The sequence below is a fragment of the Cydia splendana genome, chromosome 5 (genome assembly GCF_910591565.1).
Source record: "Cydia splendana chromosome 5, ilCydSple1.2, whole genome shotgun sequence".
NCBI lineage: Eukaryota > Metazoa > Arthropoda > Insecta > Lepidoptera > Tortricidae > Cydia > Cydia splendana.
Genome location: NC_085964.1, coordinates 21,412,007 through 21,434,958, shown reverse-complemented (window position 1 = coordinate 21,434,958; position 22,952 = coordinate 21,412,007). Strand labels below are relative to the sequence as shown.

The following is a 22,952-nucleotide window of genomic DNA, read 5'->3' as shown; positions in this document are numbered from 1 at the left end:
TAGCATTGACATTGGCATTGACATGTCAGGAATTTTGGCCGTTTGTCAGGAATCTTTGAATTCTAAAAGGTACATTATTCAAATTAACTTACATAAATCGCTGATATGAGCGTCATGAAAAAAAATCGCAAATCAGGAATTTTGTCAGGAAATTCTAAAATTGGATCTGGTAACCCTACCTGCGATAGAGGTAGGACATGGCAGGTCAATGTACGAAATTCTCCGTTCTTAGCGTCCTTACTATAATTAGGAGCCATTTTGGTTGTAAATGTAAACAGTTGCAGCGACTCTGGCTAAGGCATAGTGATTTATTATTAGATTCTCAATAGTAGTTTTGTTACGCTTTGTGTAAGATTAGATCATAGTAATCATTTTAGTTGTTAAACTATTATTTAAAGAGAAAAAAATCGAAAAATTAATAATTATAGTAAGCGACAAATCGATACAATTATATTGAGTGTATAATATATTTAATACATTGAATTTAAAAAAATGTGGTTAAAATGACGGACAGTGTACATCCATTCCATGTTTTTGCAAATCAGCTGGCTGTGCTTAAACTAAGGACCCTAAGCACGAAGAATTTCGAACAATGACCGGCCATGTCCTACCTCTGTCGCACGCGTATAATCGTATTGCTGTTCCGCCAGCTTCCGGAGGCATTGACATAGATATCTAGGGACTGGCTTTACGGGCAATAATAATGAGGCATGACAGGAGCCAGTACAGCGGTGTGACACCGCTACAACGCGATTGGTTGATGAGTTCGCATCACGCGCGCGATTGGTTGATGAGTTCACATTCCGCGCGCTATTGGTCGCAACTAGTTGCGTTAGCCGTAGTACGTACGTAAGTACACCGCTGAACTAGTACCATTTTTAGTGCCCGTAGTACCCGTCCTTAGAAATTATACGCCAATGTCCGGAGGTCAATGCCACTGTGCGAGCGGGTTAATGTACGAAATTATTCGCGCTTAGCGTCTGTACTTTATGAGTTCATGAATATTTCTACTAGCACCCTCTTAACTGACAAAAATTAAACCCTAAATCTTTGGAAAAGAGATCTACGAATTATCAGTTAATTGTGGACGATGGTAGTTGTGCGTTATTTTTTATCAGCAGTAGTAACTTATGACTGTAATTATATGACTTTCATACTGTTTTTAAATGAGTTACTGTGCCGAAGGGCCAAAACCATTATATCAAATATTCATAAACTTATATTTACTAGAAAGGAACTATTGGAAAAACATCCATTTCTTTTGTAAAACTTCATATGTGTGAAAGGGATGGTTGTTCTATATTTCTATGCAATAAACACAATATTTGATGTACTACTTACTGGTAGTGGTCAACTTTATGGTCAAAGAGTAGTTATATTAGTACTGCAGTTCAAAGATAATAAAATGTGTCTCCAAAATTTAATTCATTGTTTTAACATAATTTCATTCAAAATGTTTATAAATCATGACCACTTACTGCATGGCAAACCAATACAATTAAAACCAGGTTTTGTTCATATTTTATCAACAAATGTAGGAAAGTAATTCTATTATAACTATTCTATGGTACGTTCAAACACTCGTCTCTGTAAAATAGTACCTTTACAGGCTGATTGTAGTGTCAACAACTTATAGGAATCCAACATTTTAATATAATCCTTTTACTTGTAAAGTTATTATAGACCCAGTAATCAAATTACTAAAATCCCTAGGTACATAATTATTAAAAAGACAAGTGTAGAATCTGTAACTGTAATTACTTTGTTAGTAAAAGGATAGATTAGTCTTTTAGACAACACTGTACAGAAATATTTAATTTCAATAAATAGCACGGAAACTGTTCTGATCATTAGTTGTTTTATTTAATTACTTTCCAAATTGTATACAAATATATTTGACTCACTCGCTTGTCGCTAGAAGTCTTGTGACTGCTAATTGTTATTTTTAGTAACAAATTAAGATTTATATAAGTTCCTGCTAAAAAACTAAATTCTCACTTAAAAATTGATACTTTACATGACTTTACTCTTCCCGCGTTTCCGCGCATTTTTTTATAGAGAATTCTTCGTTTAGAAATTAAATTGTTTTAGATTCGTATATTGATCGCTCTATAATAAAGAGTACAAGAAAATATAAATTTTTCAAAAGTCCTAATTCTTTTTGCAAAGAATTATGCTACAAAATGGACAAGAGTAACGGTCCTAAGTAAAATAAAATTATTTTCTTGATTATAATCCGGTAATGGAGATTTAAATGTTCATAATTTCTGAACGATATTCCTTCCAGTTGCCAGCATTTAAATTTTTCCTGGATTTTTTTGGTAAAATGACAAGTAGTATGTTACTTATTAGATTCAATTTATTTAATCTTCTTGTAGTTTTTTACACGTGCGACAGTTTAAAATTGCACTTTTGTAGTGTATACTATACACCAGCGGTCGGCAACAGGCGGCCCGCGAACATCTCACTTGCGGCCCACGAGCCCCTCTGGCTATTTTGTATGTAATATTGTCAAACAACAATGTGTGATAAAGTCACACGACATATTAACAAAGTGCGGCCCGCGTCAATTTCCTTAACTACTATGTGGCCCTTGGCTGCTAAAAGGTTGCCGACCGCTGCTATACACTATAAACAGCTGCAATTTTAAATACACTGTATAGAGAGATTTTAGTAGAAGTAGGTTGAATATTCTTCATAGATGATAGGATGCGACCTCGGAGTAAATATCTATGGAGTAGAGACGCGCACTAATTTCTATCTGAAAAATTCTGTCGTTTTTGGTGCGGGGGACGAGGTAACGCACACAAATAATGTTAACACTAATGCATTTTTAGCATGCGTCGCTACACACGCACACGACAAAATTATCAAACACTAGCAAAAACTATATTCACACAAGTACAAGAACAAACACAGACAACCCTGTCCGTGAACGAGATGACGTCAGTTCTAAGTAAATCTAGATAGTGCGAGGAACGCGCCGATAATATTGTCGATAAAATTGACAATGAATTTTAATTTCTGATTTTATCAATTATAATAATAATACAATATCAAGTCTTTGTACCAGCATTTTACTAACTTTGAATTTATGTATTGTTTAGATGTTATTTCTAATAGTTTGTCAATTTGTTTAGGGCGAATCTTGCAAGCTGATATAGAATGATTTTTTATTATCAGTTCATTAGTTAATACTTTACATGTTGGTTTACTTCTGAAAGCAATGCAATATACTATCGAGCATGCAGATCTGATGACAGAGATGGAACGCGGCCATACGATGTCATTTAAGGGATATTGAGTAGGGGATAATTAGTATATAGGGGCGGTAGATCGTAAAATCGGGCATATCGAGATATTCCTAGGCATATCATGAAACGCCGCCATTTAATAATCTGCCTTTTGCATTTTTTTCCACGGCTAGTGCTGCATTCTATGTGGCATTTGGAGCAGAATGCGTAGGTACTAGGTAGGTACTAAAATCATACGCTACCCAAACACGTACTATAAGTAGGCTGTCAAGCCATTTCAATGGTTATCATTTGCTAAAATTAGGACATCCTACTTATTCGATATGCCTAAATGTTGAGGTTTGAACGGTATGGCTGGTGGTCACTAGTCAGATCATGACATGCCGGCGTTTCATGATCTGCTTAGGAATATCACACCTTGAAGTTAGCACGATTTGGCTTGTGGTCACTAGGCAGATCATCATCTGCCTAGGAATATCACTCCTTGAGGTTTGTACGATATGGCTGGTGTTCGCTAGGCATCATGACCATCTGTATATTATTCATTATGTTTATATCGATTTTACCGATATTGGTTTTTATGGTGTCCCATCACTAATATTGGTACGGTGATACCAGAGTAATAAATTAAAAGTGCCTATTTATGGAAAGTGACAGCCGTAAATACCTTAAATTAATAAGATATTAGACATGTTAAATAAAAATATATAGCTGGTCAAGCAAATCTTGTCAGTAAAAAAGGCGCGAAATTCAAATTTTCTATGGGACGATATCCCTTCCCGCCTACATTTTTCAAATTTGCCGCCTTTTTCTACTGACAAGATCTGCTTGACCAGCTATATGTAGAAACTAAAGGAAAAATTAATTAAAAAAAAAAGAGTCTATCGGTAATTTTACGTTATTTAGGGGTTGTGCACAAATCACGCGAGATGTTTTCGACTACTTTTTGATCCCCCGTCCCCCTTTTCTTTATTCTTATAGATCTATTTATTTGATTAAATAGATTAGGTTGATATGAAACTAAGGTGTTATATAAAAATAATGTGTTACATAAATTATATGCAGGGCCGGATTAAGCATGTCGGGGCCCCTAGGCAGTGCGAGGCTCGGGGCCCCCTACAGTCAATTCTGCACACAACATATTCAGTACAGGGAAATAAGTGCGTTTTTAATTTCAATCTTCAGGCGTCGGCCTAGCCGATCCAAATCGAACGATGTCTTTTTCGCTCTTATTGCGTGGACATAAAGCTTTGTTCTATCGGTTTTTGCCGATTCCGCGTCGTGTCAAGTGTGGGGAGAGCCCTTTTAGGCTTAAGGCCAATTCCCAGTGGAATACCAAAGATGTGAGCTTCACCGTCACTTTCCTATCTACCTCTAATGGCAAATTTTAAGCGAGGGCTAAGCTCAACTATAGTGCCGCAAAGTTGATTTTCTCAATAGTTAATATTTTGCGAGGCTGAACAGCGATTGTCCGACCATAAGATCAAACGCCGAGCCACATGATTAGAATTAACCTAATAATAAAGAATTTCCATATGTTTAAATTACTTAAATTATTAGAGTTAGACCAGGATAAGTCTGCAACAATTTTGATAGCACTTGGACTGCTTATGCCATCAAAATCATTGCAGACTTTTTTTGGTCTACCTCTATTTATTCACCAGTCAAGCTAACATGTAGATGATACAGGGTCAACTAAGGAACCAAAAATAAACGCGAGCTCAGCGAGCGCGAATTTTTTTTTAACTACATATATCGCAAATTGTGAAGGCGTTTTAAAAGGCCGGGTATCGATCTTCATCTGGGCCTAAAAGTCCGAAGTGCCCCAGTGAGGCGAGCCTTCATGCGAAGTCAAAGCCGTGCTTCATCAGGCTTCAGGATAAATAGTTGAGCACAGACACGAACCAATGTCCATTGTATTAAAAAGCGAGACCGCAGGCCGAGCTTGGCGCAGCGAGGCCAAAGGCGAAGCTGAAGTAGAGATGTGGAACACAAACCAATGGGTAAATTGAGGTAAAAAGTGAGGCTGAAGGTCGAGCATTCCTATGAAAAACTGGGGACACGTTCGTCTTCTTTCTTTTTCTTTGTTTTAATCAATAGTCCTCGTGATTTTGGGTCGAAATAACCCAAAAGTTGTTGGTTGTTCGAGAAAAAGTGAACCATTTTTCCTGAAAACCCCTATTATTACAACTTTACAACAGGTACGCAGAATACGTCCCGTAAACTGTAACGTATTGCTTAAATTTTATTGCAGTAAGTATTTCATTAATTAAAGATTCAGAAAAAAAAACAATAACAAAGCATAATAAGAATAAAAAATTTACTTATGAATTTTGACCCTATGGAACAAAATTTTTATTGGTGCGCGCTGAGCCGCCGGGGCCCCCTAGCCGAGGCGGGGCCCCTAGGCAGTTGCCTACTTTGACTTAGGGTTAATCCGGCCCTGATTATATGTGACGTCCCACGGGTAAAGGTACCTTATGGGGGTTGGCGCTTACGCTATTATTAACGCCGCTCCAATATTATTGCGGCGCCATGCGACGTAAGCGCCGGCCGCCATAAGGTACCTTTTTCCATGGAACGTCACATATAACAAAAAGCAACGCAAATAGGGCATATTACTGCAATGTTCTGCCGCCAGAGTGTAGCACTAAGCTAGCTAGTAAATTTTCTCTTTTCTCTTTATCGCTCAAATATGCAATAGTGATAGAGAGGTTAGATAACGAAATTAAAATTTTCTTGTTCCGCGGCGGACCCCCAGATTGTGATGGATTGTGGTAGTCGCGCCCCCTACGCAGAGTTTCGCATAATATTTCCTATTAGAAATTCTACTCGTACCTAATTAATATTTAGAAAGTCTTCTTTAGAATTACCCTAAATTTGATCTAATATCATATCACTGGTATCACTGTCAGATTGACAATGTTTTTTAGTTATTTGCAAAGTTAATGCACTATTTGATAATATTTAGATGTAATAGTACTTACATATGATAAGAAACGTGTTCTTTTTGTAGACTAGACGTTTCCGATCTCATTTTGCACGAGAAAACGCTGCAATTCGGCATTTTCGGCTCCTATCATTCCGCTTAGACTGACGTTTGCTGAATGGCGTATGACGTGTGGCAACTAGTTTTATATAACCTCCTTGACCGGCGGCCGCGATCTTTTTGCAGAGGGGAACGCCTGTTAATGGCCGCTCCATAGATATTTACTCCGAGGATGCGACACTATGATTGCGAATTTATTTGTTGCCCACCATAATCCATACTAAATTTACGGTGGCGAATAAAAAAAATGTGAGTGTGTGACAAAAGGACAAACAATAATAGCGCTTTCGCTGCTACTCCTACTGAAAGATAATATATAAGACTATCCTGTTGGGTCATTTCCCCCCACATTGTCAATTCTTACATTGTGGATCAACCGGATTTCAAAATGTTTGAGCTGGCAACTCCTAAAATGGCATGTGTCATTGTAGTCGTAGACAATCCGTCAAAACCTTTAGACGTTTTCTTACTTTTCTTGTCTGTGGCTGTTGCTGATTATGGCTGATCGGGGGAAGTTGTGTCAGCAACTACACTTTATTTTTAGTTTTGAAAAAAATATTTATTAAGCAACTAGTGTAAGTGTGTTTTCACGTGATAAGTGCAACAGTAGTCGTTTAATTATAGTGCAAGTGTTCCAATCGTGTTGTTATATAGTGCATCGCGATCTATTATTAGGTTTTTCTAAACACTCTTTTGAATTTCACGTTATGATCAATATTTGATTTGTAAGCAACCGTGGCGGTCAATATGGGGCAAAGTCCGAGTTCGATGAGGAGTAAGAGCGGTCGGCGCTCATTCCGAGGGTTCGCTCGGCGGCACAAACTGAATAAATCCAATTTGAGCCATACATTCAGTTTGCCGCCGTCGGAGGAGTACCCGGAGCTGATGAACGTGAACACGGCCACGGAGGAGCAGCTGATGACCCTGCCCGGGGTGAACCGGCAGCTCGCGCGCGCCATAGTGCTGCACAGACAGATGATCGGCCGCTTCAAGCGCGTCGACGACCTTGCCTTGGTCTCAGGTGCGTGACCAACCCATTATGCTAATTCACTGACTCGGATGTTTCTCACATCATTGAATATTTATGCTAGCTTCAATATACATTGCCATAACTCCATTGTCTGTCTTAACTTTGTTTTAGGTATAGGAGCCGAGAAATTAGAGCTGCTTAGACCAGAAATTTCAATTAGCAACCGCAAACAAGTTTCAAGAGCGAGCTCCTGCTCTCAATCGTTAGACAGCGTCCGAGTTTCATTAGAAAGCAAGCTTTGTTCTGTTAATTCTTCCAGTGTTTTCCAATTGCAATGTGTGCCCGGTTTGAACCAAGAGATAGCAGCAAACATAGTAGACTACCGGAACAAGAGGGGACCATTCAAGTCGCTAGATGATTTAATAAAAGTCCGGGGCATGGATGTTGTGAGACTTAGCACTGTAAAGCAACACTTAAGTCTAGAGCTAAGAAAATGCGAAAGTCTACAGCATCTGACCAACGGACATGTAAATGGTTACGCAGATGAAACATTAGCTAAATCACTTTTAAATGGTGTCTCCAGTACACCAAAGACGCCTCATAGAAAAAGCTTATCAATGCCAAATAAATTGCCTATGACTTTACCGAATGGTTTTGCGACGGCACCTGTAAATGATATCCTAGATCTGCTGTCGGCATATTCCCACAGACCAATAGTAGAAGAGGAGTTTAAATATGAACGGGACGGGATCAAATGCTGTAGGATAGCTTCGTGGAATTTGCATCAGCTTGACATTGATAAGATAACAAATCCGGGCGTCAGAGAGGTCATCTGCAGGACAATTTTGGAAAACAAGTAAGTAAAATTGATTTTCATATCTTTAATAACATTACTTGCTAAACTTGCTGCAAAACTAAGTGGCGATTCATGTTGTAAATCATCGGAATCATGCTATCTCTTTTGTACTTCCACAGCCTTATGGAGCAAGACTCGCAACAGTTGTTCAGGTAGTTTTGCATAAAAGGTATGGTACCTGACTTTTACTGCCCAACACGCCACTTGGTGCTGCAGCAAATCCAATAGAAAGAACCTCTTATCTCTTTCCCTCTCTGCTCGGCAGTTATTATTCCCATCTGATGGTGGGGCCTACCTTCCTTGTCTCTTCCTTTACTAGCCTCTGACTTAACATAAAAATGTATATTAAAACAATGCAGACATGATATATGAGATTCAGTTGCTAACCTATCATATATTATCTACTATGTGGCAATATCTGTAGATAACTGATTATTTCACAATGAGCTCATGTAAATCTGTAATCACTGCACAGAACACTGGTTATTGTATAGGTAGTTACTTTGTAATTGATAATAAAGTAATGATTAAATGACTGAGTAAATCCTTTCACAGAAGCAGATTTTACTTTCATAGTATTTAATAGCCTGCCAACACTCCACAGAATGTGTGTTTAAGAATGTAGTTAGAGTTAGACTAAGAATAGTCTGCAGAGATTTTGATAGCGCAGTGCAAGTGTTATTTTAAAAGTCAAACTTCTATGAAATTACGACGTATAAATAACACTTGCACTGCATGCAATCATAAAAAGCATATGATAATAATTCTTATGCTTACTTATGTCTACATATGTGCAAGTTGTGGAAAGTTTCCTTGAACTTGGAAAAGTTATGGGATATTTTGGAAAATTTCACTAGATATAAGGGAGGTTTCCGAAATATCCTACCTTTTCTTAGTTTTTGGAATCTTCTGCAACTTCTCTGTACTTATGCCGAGATGTTTCTAACACTAAAAAACGAAGTTAATCACTTTTATTCTCAAATGTTCTATGAATCATATCACGAGATTTTGCCAAACATCAAGTCAGTGTCTTTAATTAGCCGATTGTTCTCCTTTCTATTGGAAACAAGCCATTAAATCAAATGATCTACACAGCATATGCCAACTTTTCACTTTTTTACTTACCAGATAAATTAGTAAAAATAAGATAAGATAAGATAAAACATTTTTATTTTTGACGATCACAAAACATGAAAATGTATATTTAACATATTTAAACAATGGGGCTATTCATAAATTACGTCATTTCAAATTAGGAGGGGGGGGGGGGACATCCGATGATGGTATTTTAGGGGAGGGGGAGTCAAAAATCGATGACGTAATTTATGGACAGCCCCAATAGTATTAGTAGTAAGGTGATCTCTCCTTTTTGTAGTTCTCTAATATAACCTGACCTAGAGAGAATATGACACTGAACTCTGTGAGAATATGAAAAAATTCTACTCACTTTACAAAAGTTTACTTTTCTCTCACCCCTGTGAAAAGTTTAAATCCTACTTTGTAAAAGTATACTTGTGTACCCTATTTTGTGAAACCTTGCCTTATTGCAAGGTGCATTAAGGTTGATTATCCCAAATCCCCTTTGGTAACATAACCATATCTCCACAGGTTGTCCCTCATCGCAATCCAAGACGTCCTGGACGTGGCGGCTCTGAAGATCCTCTGCGACGAGCTGAACTCGCCCTCGCTCCGCAGAGTTAGGGAGTGGAAGAGCAACAGTCACAGATGGGAGTACTGCATAGGTGACCAGTTAGATAGGTAAGCATAACCATATCTCCACAGATTGTCCCTCATCGCAATCCAAGACGTCCTGGACGTGGCGGCTCTGAAGATCCTCTGCGACGAGCTGAACTCGCCCTCGCTCCGCAGAGTTAGGGAGTGGAAGAGCAACAGTCACAGATGGGAGTACTGCATAGGTGACCAGTTAGATAGGTAAGCATAACCATATCTCCACAGATTGTCCCTCATCGCAATCCAAGACGTCCTGGACGTGGCGGCTCTGAAGATCCTCTGCGACGAGCTGAACTCGCCCTCGCTCCGCAGAGTTAGGGAGTGGAAGAGCAACAGTCACAGATGGGAGTACTGCATAGGTGACCAGTTAGATAGGTAAGCATAACCATATCTCCACAGATTGTCCCTCATCGCAATCCAAGACGTCCTGGACGTGGCGGCTCTGAAGATCCTCTGCGACGAGCTGAACTCGCCCTCGCTCCGCAGAGTTAGGGAGTGGAAGAGCAACAGTCACAGATGGGAGTACTGCATAGGTGACCAGTTAGATAGGTAAGCATAACCATATCTCCACAGATTGTCCCTCATCGCAATCCAAGACGTCCTGGACGTGGCGGCTCTGAAGATCCTCTGCGACGAGCTGAACTCGCCCTCGCTCCGCAGAGTTAGGGAGTGGAAGAGCAACAGTCACAGATGGGAGTACTGCATAGCTGACCAGTTAGATAGGTAAGCAAACCTTTTCAAAAGATCCCCTTAAATGCATGATTTTTTTTTTGCCCGAAATTAATATATGTATCACATAATTGTTTGCCAATTCTAGGAAAAATTGTAAAAAAAAACATAACTTCGATTTTCACTGCGAAATCAGTGTTAGAAGTTGAATTGGCTAAATCATATTTATGTAAATATGTAATTTTCAGTAATAGATATAAGTTTGATTTTTTTTACTATCATTAGAAAGGTACACTATTTGTGATATACCTATGATAATTTTTTTAAATATAAAATAATTACAAACCCCGAAAACACCGTTCAAAATCACATACTAAAAATTATCAACTTCTGGATTTTTCCAAGTTTTCCGACTTTTCGTCTTAAAACGAATGTTATTTTTATAAATTAAAAATATTGCTTAAATTTAACCCTTAAATCATCACCCTACTACTTGACGTTTGGTATAAAGGTGCGTGCAAGAACGTAAGCATTTTTTTTTTAAATCTTTGAGTTGTCTAATGCTTTGTAGTCATTGGGCAACACTGTGTATGGACGGCTTAATGGACCAAAAAGCCTCGCGACTTATACTCTGTTTCTTTAGGTATTTAAATTAAACAAAATCTACCCTCAAATGGCTCTTTAAACCAGTTGAGGGTAGATGAAAACATTACGTGATCAAATAATGTAGGTTAAAGTCAGGTCGTTCAGTGACAGATCCAAGCGGTTTTGTATTTAGTTGGTTAACCAATAAATGTTATAACTACCTGAAAATGTTCAAATTGTTTGTTTACTTTTATTTAAATACCTAAATATATAGAGATAGTCATGGTCTTTTCCAAACAAGATTGTTTAAAAATAGGTTATTTTATTACTAAACCAGTCAGAGATTTATATGAGGCATATTCAAGTGAGAGAAAAGATATGTTATTGTATCACCTCTTGGAGGTTAGTAATTTTAAATTTAGGTTAGTATCAAATGAATAGGCCTTGATATTTTAAAATAAGGAGAAGTAGCCAAACTAGTTTGTATCAGTTTTAGCTATCTAACGAATTTCGTCAACCAAGTAGATTCAAACATTTTATTTCAATCTAGACTTCAGTCTGTTGTGAATATTGTGAAAATATAGAAATTATTTTAATTTAACAATTTGAATGCCAAGAACCGTTAAAGCATGCGTCGTGAGTTGTGCCTGTAATGCTTGAACTCTTGTGTTACGGAGCACATTTTCAAAGAAGGGTTAGATTATTGCTTTCGTGTAAGGTTTACATTTACACCTCCTAGCTCATACCAATGATGATAGCGTGTGCGTGATATTTTTAGAAGTGACAAAGGGCTGTGAAAATGGCTTATTATTATAATGGGCTCCATATAGTAAATATTGTATGTTTAACACAATGAAGAATATCATTCTTCGTTATTACGTTTACTTGTTTGTATGAAACAAAACATGAACTTGTGTGTATATGTATTTGCATATGTTTGTATTATAAAAGTACCTGTGTAAGTAAGCTGTACCTACACCCCAGTACACACTAAGTGGTTCTGTAGCTAGTATAGTATCAGTACTCAAACGACAGCACTCAAAATCTTATCTGCTGTATAGGAAAGTTTGCATTTTACTGCTTATCTATCCATCTTGGTAAGAGTTGCATAACAAATTAGTCATTGGCTTCGTTCGCATAAAAGTAGTTAAAATTTCCAACCCCATTTTCACTCCTATAGGGGTTGAATTTCAAATAAGTGGGTCGATCAACTATTTCTTGTTGTTATTCTGTCCCATCAGCCAGGAGACAATAGTAGCATAGTTTCTTAGCAGAGCTGTTGTACCATGTTCCACAAACGTGCTTAGTATATGTCCCATATATTATATAGAAAGGCCTTATAACTACCAAAAAATTCAAGTTTGGTTCATTTAAATACGAAATAACTAGTATTTTTTAGAGTGACCCAGTAGACCGTAACTATGGCAACTAGTGACAAGAAAAAGTTGATTGAATATTACTTGTAATATTAAGGCTGTATAAAGAAAGATATAAAACTATACGTTATGTGGAAGAAACATAACAGTTGCTACAGTACCTACCGTTTCTAGCTCCCAAGATGGAGGCATTGACACTCATTATGCATAGCCAATTACGTTGTGCCCTATCTATTTATAGACTTAAATGCTTCTTGAAGGAAAACTTGACTATGATACATATAAGAATACATTGAATTTAAATCACTTATGCATATGCATACGTTCTTGTAATTAAATATAATTGTATTTCAGAAAGATAATAATATGGCGACAGTGAACCCGGTGCTATGATGTCATTTATTCACATTAAATTTAAGTATTCAAAGATATTTTTCTTACCAACTATGAAACACTTCAGAAAATAAATGCGTGGGTCAAATCTTACAATCTAAATTAGACCCATTTCCACTGGGAATACTGATTCGATTGACCCAAAACTTACCATACAAGTAAGTTGGGTAACAATGCGATATTATGAATATTATGATACCATCGAGCTGATCATGGAGACAGGAGGTGGCCATAGGAACTAAGTGATGAAACACAACCTAATTGTGTTTGTTAGAATATTGAATATCCAACTATTTTCAAAAACGAACAAAGTTTTTCACTTGTATGTTTAGTTTAGATTTAAAATATTGCTTTCCGCAGGTACTCGCTTATCGTATCTAGTCGCTGCGTGAAATTCACGCCAACTGCTTTGCCTTGCACTTGAATGACTTGCACAGCATAGATGACTGGCTTATGTCAGGCTTGTTAGTTATAGATCGTGCTTAATTATACACGGGTCAAAATTATATGTTGAAAGGCAGAAGTACGAGAAAACACTATGTGGTATACACACGGCGTAGAAAAAAATTGTCTCTTCTGTTCCGCAATGGAAAAAAAGTTAATGGACGTTAATTTATAGTTGTTAAGTTACAACTCAAGTTCTTCTTCGTCGAGTTACTCTTGGCAAAGCAGTCGTGGTCATGTCTATTTTGTTTCCATCATAATTACGCATGTGTTTACAGTTCTTAACCAAAGCACTTACATATTGCAATAAATCATATTATTAAGTCATGCATGTCTTAGTCAACCATTATATAAACAAATTGAGTTAACAATTATGAAGCTTGTAAACAAACTAATATCCGCGCTATAACATTCGCTTTGTTAGTTATTGTACTTCGTTGCTCATAATAAACCTATTATTGGCCTATTGTCGTCTCCATGTCAGGGTCAAGTATTTATAAAGAGTCGTATTTATACCCCTAACGCGCTTTCGCAAGGGGCCTTGGGTTTCCCTATCACGTTAAGAAAGAAAGGGAATGAAATTAAGCAATAAGAACAAATACGAAAGAAAAATATGTAAGAATAATGTAGTTCATGGATGGCAGAAAGACGTTGCTGCACCATGCAAAATCGATGAACTGATCATTGGTCAAATGATCGTCCTCAAATACGCGGCCGGCACGGCAGCTTTCATCCCATAGATAGAGAAATCATACAAGAAAATTTTAACGAAAAACGGTTTGGTGCAACTGGCCCATTTTCGATTCGAATGTGATTCGAGATATGATTTAATAATTGTTGTAATTGTATTTATACCGTTCTCTCAAAGGCCCCTACATTGCATATCACCAAAAATAATGAAAAAAGTAAAGCAAGAACTAACTACACTCAAGAGCATACGCTTTTATACAAAAGGGGTCGCTTTTTTATAATAATTCTTTAAAAAATTACCCTTTTCCTTGCTCTAGAGTGTATATTCGAAGCTATTACCGGCATACCGTCTCCGGCCAAGTTCAAAAGAGTATTTATATAGAGCTGTATTTATACCCCAAACGCCCGCTTTCGCAAGGGGCCTTGTCTTGCTGCGGTTTGTGGTGGTAGAGTTGCGAAAATGTGATTCAAAATAGTACTAGCCTCCTCCCGCGGCTTCGTTTGCGTACTCCATACGCGTAAATATTGTTAAAATTCACTGATTAACATGTTCAAAAGAAAATATAATTTCATCAAGTAAATTCAGTGATGAGCAGTGATCGGCGATTTAGTTGCAACTGTTGCAATTTGCAACTCGGGGTGAATGACCCCAATTAAATATTTTATAAATATATTACCTACACATCGATTTAGAATATAGATGTAGGTACCTACACTTAAATAGCATTTCTTTTCGAGCAGTTTCAAAGGTATTACGGGCAGGCGTAAGCATATTACTGTTGCATCCAAAATGTCGATCACTGGTAATTAGCAAGTCTTTATATGAATGACTAACTCTATCTTATCTTATGCCGTCTGTACACACTCGTCGAGAGTCTTTCGGCGAGAGACTCAATCGAAGAAGGGCGAGACGAGACGAATAAGAACAAGACGAGAAAGAAGCAGTATGTACACAGTACACACTTGTTTTCGGCCTGTCTCGGGATCTCTCAACGAGTGTGTACACAGCCGGCATTAGCGATTTAGCCGGCAGCGATTTCCTAGTTGCATCCTAAAAAGGCCTTTAAAATGAATGTCCGTGTTAAGGCCTGTCCAGACGGGGACAATTTTTCGGCAATCTGATTAAATCGTCCGATCAAATCAGGCCGTGCGGACTCAAACGCCAATTTGGCCACTTTCGGAAATTTTAAATTTATGGTGATATTTGAGCGCTCTAAATTAAAAAAATGCCCCCAAATGCGAATACTAGCGTCACAAATTGGTGTTCTTGCGTCCGCACCCCATTTTATCGGTAATATCGGTCATAATCGGCAGTCGAATTCGGCGAGCCAAATTGGAGTTTGAGTCCGCCTGCCGGCCGCCACGGATTTGATTGGACAATTTAATCAGATTGGCGAAAAATTGTCTCCGTCTGGACAGGGCTTTAGTGTTAGCTTGAAATCGAATGATTTTCATATCATAGTCAGTTCCGCTTAGTATCAACAGTTCCCGACAATGATTGATAACAACCACGTACGTAGGCGATAATACTCTGAGGGCCTCCCGCGAACCACGTTCGACGTGTTGCCTCTCTGTTGCACTTGTAAATTCGTACGTAAGTGTGACAGGAAGGCAACACGTCGAACGTGGTGGCCCCCAGTTACTCACTCATTACATTGTAGTTAATCTGCTTGATCGAACCATTCTTAGTTAATCGACTATCTATCGATTGTTGATTCAATTATAAATGTAAGCGCGTTCTGTGCTTCGTCCTTTTAATTTAATAATCAAATTTTTCATACAAATTAATTATTATCTTCAATGTACGCTATCATCATTATAATTAACGTTGCTTGTCACGCTGTAAAAATAACAAAATTCGCAATACAATTGTATCTTAGAATAAAATTTAAAATGTATTAAAAATCAAAACACAAGTTATTTTTAAAAGTCGCTGAACAAATGTTGGTCCTGAGGAGTAAAGCCTACAGTTTAATTTATTGCTCCTGTTACATGGCCCACCCGGTATACACGGTGGCTAAAAAATAACTGCATGCCCATTGCCAGGGAGGTTTTGGGATTATACTCTGCAACTTTTACTATGGGACCAACCCCGAAATCGCGAAAAAAAAATTACCCTCCCATAGAAAATGGACCAGCCAAAATGTATGAAACCGCGAAATATTTTTTCGCGATTTCGGGGTTGGTTTTATAGTAAAAGTTGCTCAGTATTATCCCAAAACCTCCCTGGCAACGGGAATACCCACCCTGTATAATGTAAAGTGTCATTCTATGGAACTTGCTAACAATGTAAACAAACCGCCATATTAAAATAATCAAAGATTGATGAATTTACTAATGACTTTTGTTTACATTGTTAGCAAGCTCCATGGAATGACACTTTATAAGACGTATTTGTCACGGAAATGGCGCATGTTTTACATTTCTTTCTTATCGTGTAGCTGTAGATAATGTCAGATATTCATTCAATACACAGATGGACATTTCTCGGGCGATAAGAATGATAAACTCACGGCCAGTCCAATATTGACAGCGACCTAAGTCCATTGTATGGTACCTACAGGTAATTATGTATCTAATTACAGTAATTACTTTCACAGTTAAGTCCTAGAATTGCATAAATATTTCATCATCTTCCTAATATAAAAAAGTAGAATGATTGCCCGTTGGAAATTTAACAGTTTTGTTTGAAATCTTCGAGGGATAGGTATACTTATGCATTTAGTTTTTCGATAGGTATGAAATAGTCTCGAATTAGAAGAGATATACCTATATCAATTATTACTCCTAAGTCCAATCCTACAATTATAAAGCTAAAGAAATGCACTTGACCCATTTATATAATTTAGGTACATTCGGCTGACAATGTGCAGGTTTTATATAATTCTTTATAAACTTAACTCAACATCAACTCCACAGCAACTGCACTGCATCCATATTGCAAGCAAATATAAACTTTATGTAGAACCTCATTTGAGTCACTTTGTTTTACTCGTCAAATTCAGATGATGCGTGGAAATATAAATGGATAATCCGCATACCGACTATGCATACTAAGCGCATAATCCGTTGTATGGGCTTATAGTTTGGGGTCGACACAGTGCGATATCCGTAACCGATATCAGTTCCGTTCAACCGCTTCCTTTTTGTATTTGAAGTGGTTATTATCCATAAGCAATTGAACATGTTTAGCCTTCCATTGTTTTTATACAAGGATCAAAATAATCAAAAAAGTCTATCAGGTACTGACTTAAAATCATCACCACTTATTCTTAAACTCAAAAAATCCCTAATGCTCAGTGTAAGTATCGCATAAAGTTCTACCATTGAAGTTGTTTGCCTCGGAAATCCTTTGCTTCACGTATGATCATTAATCGTGATGATACGGATTTTTGTTATTTTCTCGTTGAATTTGCCGAATCAATAATAATCACACTGATTTGCGAAGGCAAATACTGTCTTGTATATATGTTTTGTCAATGCCATAAATTAATTACAAAGATACTTCATCGAGATCAGGCCGTAAATATTTTTCAGCTGTCTGCGTGCTTGTGCTAGAAGCGGCTATCGATAGGAACGTGATAGCCCAAACGTCACTTATTGACACCATTGTTTAGAAATAATCGGTTGATTGTCACATCGATAACTGCATACATCATTCACTCATCGTATTCTTTTAGCAAAACAGATACAAGACTGATATAAACGGCCTCAATTGGAGATGACCTTCAGCGAATATCTTCAGGGGGCTAAATGGTCCGACCCCTTTATTGCGACGCCGAACCGCAAATCATTCCTTCTCTCAAAGGTCGTCGTGGACGCTTGGGGTTATTTGCGAAGATATCGACTGTTGCACGTTGCACTAGACCATTTTAACTCTGACCTTCGTTGGACATGAAATTAGGTTTTTGGTTTCAGAGCGCCTACCGCGAAAACCGAAATTCGCAAATTATTTTTATATTATATTATATTGCCTTTTATTTCCACAAATTAACATTTTTCATTTCAAATTACTTAAATATTATTATTTTAATTTTTTGTGGTCCCTGTTTGGGTAAAGGCCTCTTCCAAGCTTTGCCATGTTACTCTATTTTGAGCGGTATCCACCCAGTCCAAATTCGCAAATTACGGGGATCTTTCTCTTTTACTCCAATGAAAGTGTAATTATAGTGACAGAGATAGATGCTCGCAATTTGCGAACTTCGATTTTCGCGGTTATAGCCCAGATGCCCACGTTGCCCACAAACTGTCACATTTTTCTTACCTCTTAACCTCTTGTTGGTGTGTTGTTTATTGTTGTTATGTTGTCTTGTCTTGTTTGGTGTTGTTTACCTCTGTATTTATGTATTATTTGTGTTTCCATGTACATTTATTCTGATGTTGTGCAATAAAGAGGATTTGTATTTTAGATAGGTATTGTATATTTCTTATGTTTTTCTTGGTCGTCGCTTTTAGTGAATTTATTGCAAAGTGTAGCACTAGGTTTTTAAGGAAGCCTAACATACTCGTTTGTATGACACAACAGATAACGTAGACGCTAACGAATAAAAAAAAACTACTGAAAAATTGATGCAACAGCGATTTTGAAACGTATGTGTAAAAATGTAATTTGGTAGTCAATTCATTTTTAAAAGAAATCAACTGAACGGAGTTATCATGAATCTGCGTATCAAATTACACTAGAAATGAGCTCTAAACGACTGCAACCATACTTATGAATAAATAGACAGGCGGGGAAACGGGCTAAGTGCTCTGACCAAGCAAAAATGTTACAATATTAGCCATCTGTATATTTATAACAATGCTTGCTTGCCATCGCCGCCCCTGTCACTGAAAATTTGTAAAATCTACGCATTTCAACCAAAGCATTTAATTAGTTTTTGGCAAAAATTTCATTTTTGGTACAAGCTTTTATCGCCGACTGTACTTTTTTTTCCACCGGCAACTAATACTCATCGAGACTATTCTAAAAACCCCAAACACAATTAGGTTTCGTTGTTTAATCACAGAGTTCCTATGGCCACCTCCGGTCTCCATCATCAGATCAGCTCGATGACACCATAATATTGCATTGTCACCCGACTTACGTATGTATGCAAAATTTCAGCTCAATCGGAAATCGGGAAGTGGATCAAATTTAACTTGCAAGATTTGATTACACACACACACACAGACAGACAGACAGACAGACAGACAGACAGACAACGGTCAGGTGAAACTAAATAAAACCTTGTAATAAAAAGAGCAGGGTATGTTGTCTGTTTATTTCGTCATTTTTAAACCAAGAGTCTGATATATCTTGCCTTTCAGGACGGTGAGGACTTAAGTAGGCATTTTCTGAGAGATTAGTCAATGTTAGTATCAGCAATAATAAATGTATAATTAAATAAGGTACCTTATGTATAACAACTATAAATTACAATTATAATTGTTAAATGTAACAATAATGTTTAGTGGTTAGGTGTGTCAATACTGTCAATGTATAATCAATCATACGATAACATGAAGGCTAACCTAATCGGATTTACGAAGTGTATAAAACACGACCGGTTATATAACTACTCAAAATATGACAGATATGATGAAAATGTGATCAGAATATGATATATATGATTTATATCTGAATCCCTAGTCTTTTCTCCTATCTTTGCATTCCCTAATATTGTTTGTCATAATGATCAGTTGTCCTACTTATCCTAACACTAAACCTAACCTAACCTACTTTTCTGGTAGCGGTTCGTTTTTGCGAGGGTCGCAGTTCTAACCTAACCTAACCCACTTTTCTGGCAGCAGTTCGTTTTCGCGAGGGTCGCAGTACTAACCTAAATTGATTGTTAGGGCATGTGCCCATTAGGACAAACCAGTTAGGGCAAGTGACTTTAGGACAAACGTTGTTAGGGATTCAGAAGGACACCCGAATGTCACTGCGTTATCGTTATGTCACCATTTCATTTTCATATTTCTGCAAGGCTAGCATGATTTGCGTATTTCTGTTTGTCGTTTTGTGAGACTAGACAAGTAGATACACACAATACTTTGTCGTGTGCAAACAAAAACCGTCTGTGAAATTTTAAATTTAGAATTCTTATCTTCATACTTTTTTTACCGGTGTGTGTTCCATTCATTCATCATCCATTCAACTCGCGCGTGAATAAAAAAGTGTAACGATTACATGAATAAATGATTAATTGATATAGTCCACATAGTATTAAAGGGGTTATCGATAGGTATGCGAGAAAACATATCTTACTTATCGAGCGATAAAGTTCTTTTCATCCCCCACTTAATAGATTAGATAGGTAAGACAAAATCCTTTACAAGAGATCTTGTTTTTCACGGATTAAACCAATTTCATACATTTTGGCCAAATAGATATCTAAGTTTAATTTACAGGTCAACTTTTTTTTGTAATACATATATAATTATAACTAAATTACTTTTTCTCCATTGTTGCAGTAAAAAGTTGGGTTTCCTCTTCGATTCATCCAACAAAGGTATAACGATAGAGGATATACCCTTGGACCAAGTGTGCCTTCTGAGCGAAGCGAGCGAGATCCGGCCGCTCGTCAGCGAGCTGGCAACGTTGCGGAGCGAGCGATACGTCACTGAGCCACAAGGTAAGTCTATAGAGTACTGGACCAAGTGTTCCTTCTGAGCGAAGCGAGCGAGATCCAGCCAATCGTCAGCGAGCGATATGTCACTACACCACGTAGCAGCACACATCTGTCAACATGATTATTTAATAATTTCCAGCACATCCCACAGTATAATCCAAAGGCCGCCCTACACATTTTTTGACCAGAGGGCCACAGTCAGGGTATTGTGTCCGCCGCGTTATTTCAATCCATTTTGTGTCAAAAAGTTTTTTTAACAAATGTATTGAACTCACCGGTATCAAACTGACTCCTAAGCGGCGAGCAACTCACACGAAATGTATTTCTATTAGTACATCGAAATTATAAACAATAGTTTAAATTCTACAGAATCTGCATTCTTACCTGCAAAACAAGATTATTAACATTCTTCAGTCCAGTTTCCAAGTATCAGACATAAAGAAGTTCTGAAAGTCGGAAAGTGTCGGCTCCCACACAAACGTAAACATTGGTGGCGGAAGTGCTAAGAGCGAAACTCTGACCATCGATGAACCTTGTGAGCTTTAGAATAAGGCTCAAGATGTGTCAGTTAACAGTGTGAACGATGGCACACGTAACGTGTTACGGCTGAATAGAAAACTTGCCAGAAAAATAGTTTGATACACGAATAACTGAGTGTTTGGATAAATATTAGTACCTACCTAGTATTAGGGTTCCGTACCTCAAAAGGAAAAAACGGAACCCTTATAGGATCACTCGTGCGTCTGACCATTGCCCCCCTTTATCTCCGAAACTACTGGGTCTACAATTTTGAAAAAATACACAAAATAATTCTTTACCTATAGATGACAGGAAAACCTATTAGAAATGTGCAGTCAAGCGTGAGTCGGACTTAATTACTTAGTTTGTGATCCGACCCCTACGGGTTTTTTAAAGACATTTGATTCACGTTACACATAATAAAATACATTGTTAAAAATTGGGTAATTACGGAACCCTTGGAACGCGAGTCCGACTCGCACTTGACCGGTTTTTTTTATATTAAGACCAATTATTAATCATGTCCGTTTCGTACCTTTACTCATGCGATGTATTTAAAAAGAATGTTGATATCATACTTGCGTCGCCGTTCACGCAGTGAGATATTCAAATTCAAAATTATTTATTTCATGTGTTACACACATATATCACAAAACAATAACACACATAGATACAAAACAATAAGCATACAAAAATTACACATAAGTATACACATTAAAAATTGACAAATAGATATAATACAGTGAGCCATTAATTTTAGCTATACCACTGTATCACACTTGTAGGGTTATGTAGTCCCTCACAGTGGAGCATTACACATATACTCATTAAACATTCACAAATAGATATAATACAGTGGTAGCCAAACATAGACTAAGAATCCTCTAGACCGAGTTTAGAGCAATTATTTCATGCAACCGATGATGCCAAAAATGCGGGGGTGCGCGGGACGAGGTGAGCGAAATCCCGTGCCGTGATTGGTCCGTTCGAATACACGGACGTCACACAAAGACACTTTCGACTCGAACGTGGAGTAAAATTACCGTATGCGTGGCAGAGGGGGTAGCGCGACTATGCTAAGTCTGCAGGATGTTTTGTCTGTGTAGCCAAACTATTAATATTAGCTACCACTGTATCACACTTGTAGGGGAATGTAGTCCCTCACAGTGGAGCATTATGGGACAGTCTGGTTTTTCCGTTATCATTCTCAAGAAGCGCAAGCGCGGCGCTTGATATTGAGATTAAATTATTATGAACCGGGTCTCTATTGTTTCCCAAATAGTTTTAAGTCATAATGTATTGTTTGTCCGAATTTTCGTTAGTTATAATTGGTTTTTCTCAGGAACGCGTAACTTTTCAGGATTGCCATAAAACAAACCTAACCTAACCTATCTATAGAATAACCTTACGAAAATCCTGAAAAGTTAACGGTTTCTGTTTTATGAGTCATAAAACTCATAAATTATGACTAAGGATAATATGACAAACAATACATTATAACTTAAAACTTTATGGGAAACAAAGGGACCCCTTATGGAACCTATTGTGTCCCACTGCTGGGTCAAGGCTCTTCCATTAGCCCTGATTTTGTGCTACATCTGGCTAGTCTCGAAGATGAATCTAAGTTATCCCGCCATCGACGACGAGGTCTGCCAAAGAGGTGGCTGTTCTGTGCTTGACCTACAAAATATTAAATTGCAATTTAAATACTACAGCCAAGTTTGTACACGCTTCCCGGGCAGAAAGGATTTTCTTTTCGGATCATAATTTGCTATAGTACTGCCATCTTTCGCTTCTTTAGA

At 37.6% G+C, this 22,952-nt stretch overlaps 1 protein-coding gene across 1 annotated transcript in view; it reads left to right on the top strand.

The window, feature by feature from the left end:
• The first annotated feature begins 6,752 nt into the window (after positions 1-6,752).
• The window catches only part of LOC134791025 (endonuclease/exonuclease/phosphatase family domain-containing protein 1-like), a 29,191-nt gene continuing 12,991 nt past the window's right edge, over positions 6,753-22,952 (top strand). Inside the window, exons 1-4 of the mRNA XM_063762073.1 lie at positions 6,753-7,324; positions 7,445-8,129; positions 9,738-9,878; positions 20,474-20,634. Coding sequence (XP_063618143.1) covers positions 7,051-7,324; positions 7,445-8,129; positions 9,738-9,878; positions 20,474-20,634 — 1,261 coding nt within the window. The 5' untranslated portion in view covers positions 6,753-7,050. The remainder of the gene's footprint in view (positions 7,325-7,444; positions 8,130-9,737; positions 9,879-20,473; positions 20,635-22,952) is intronic.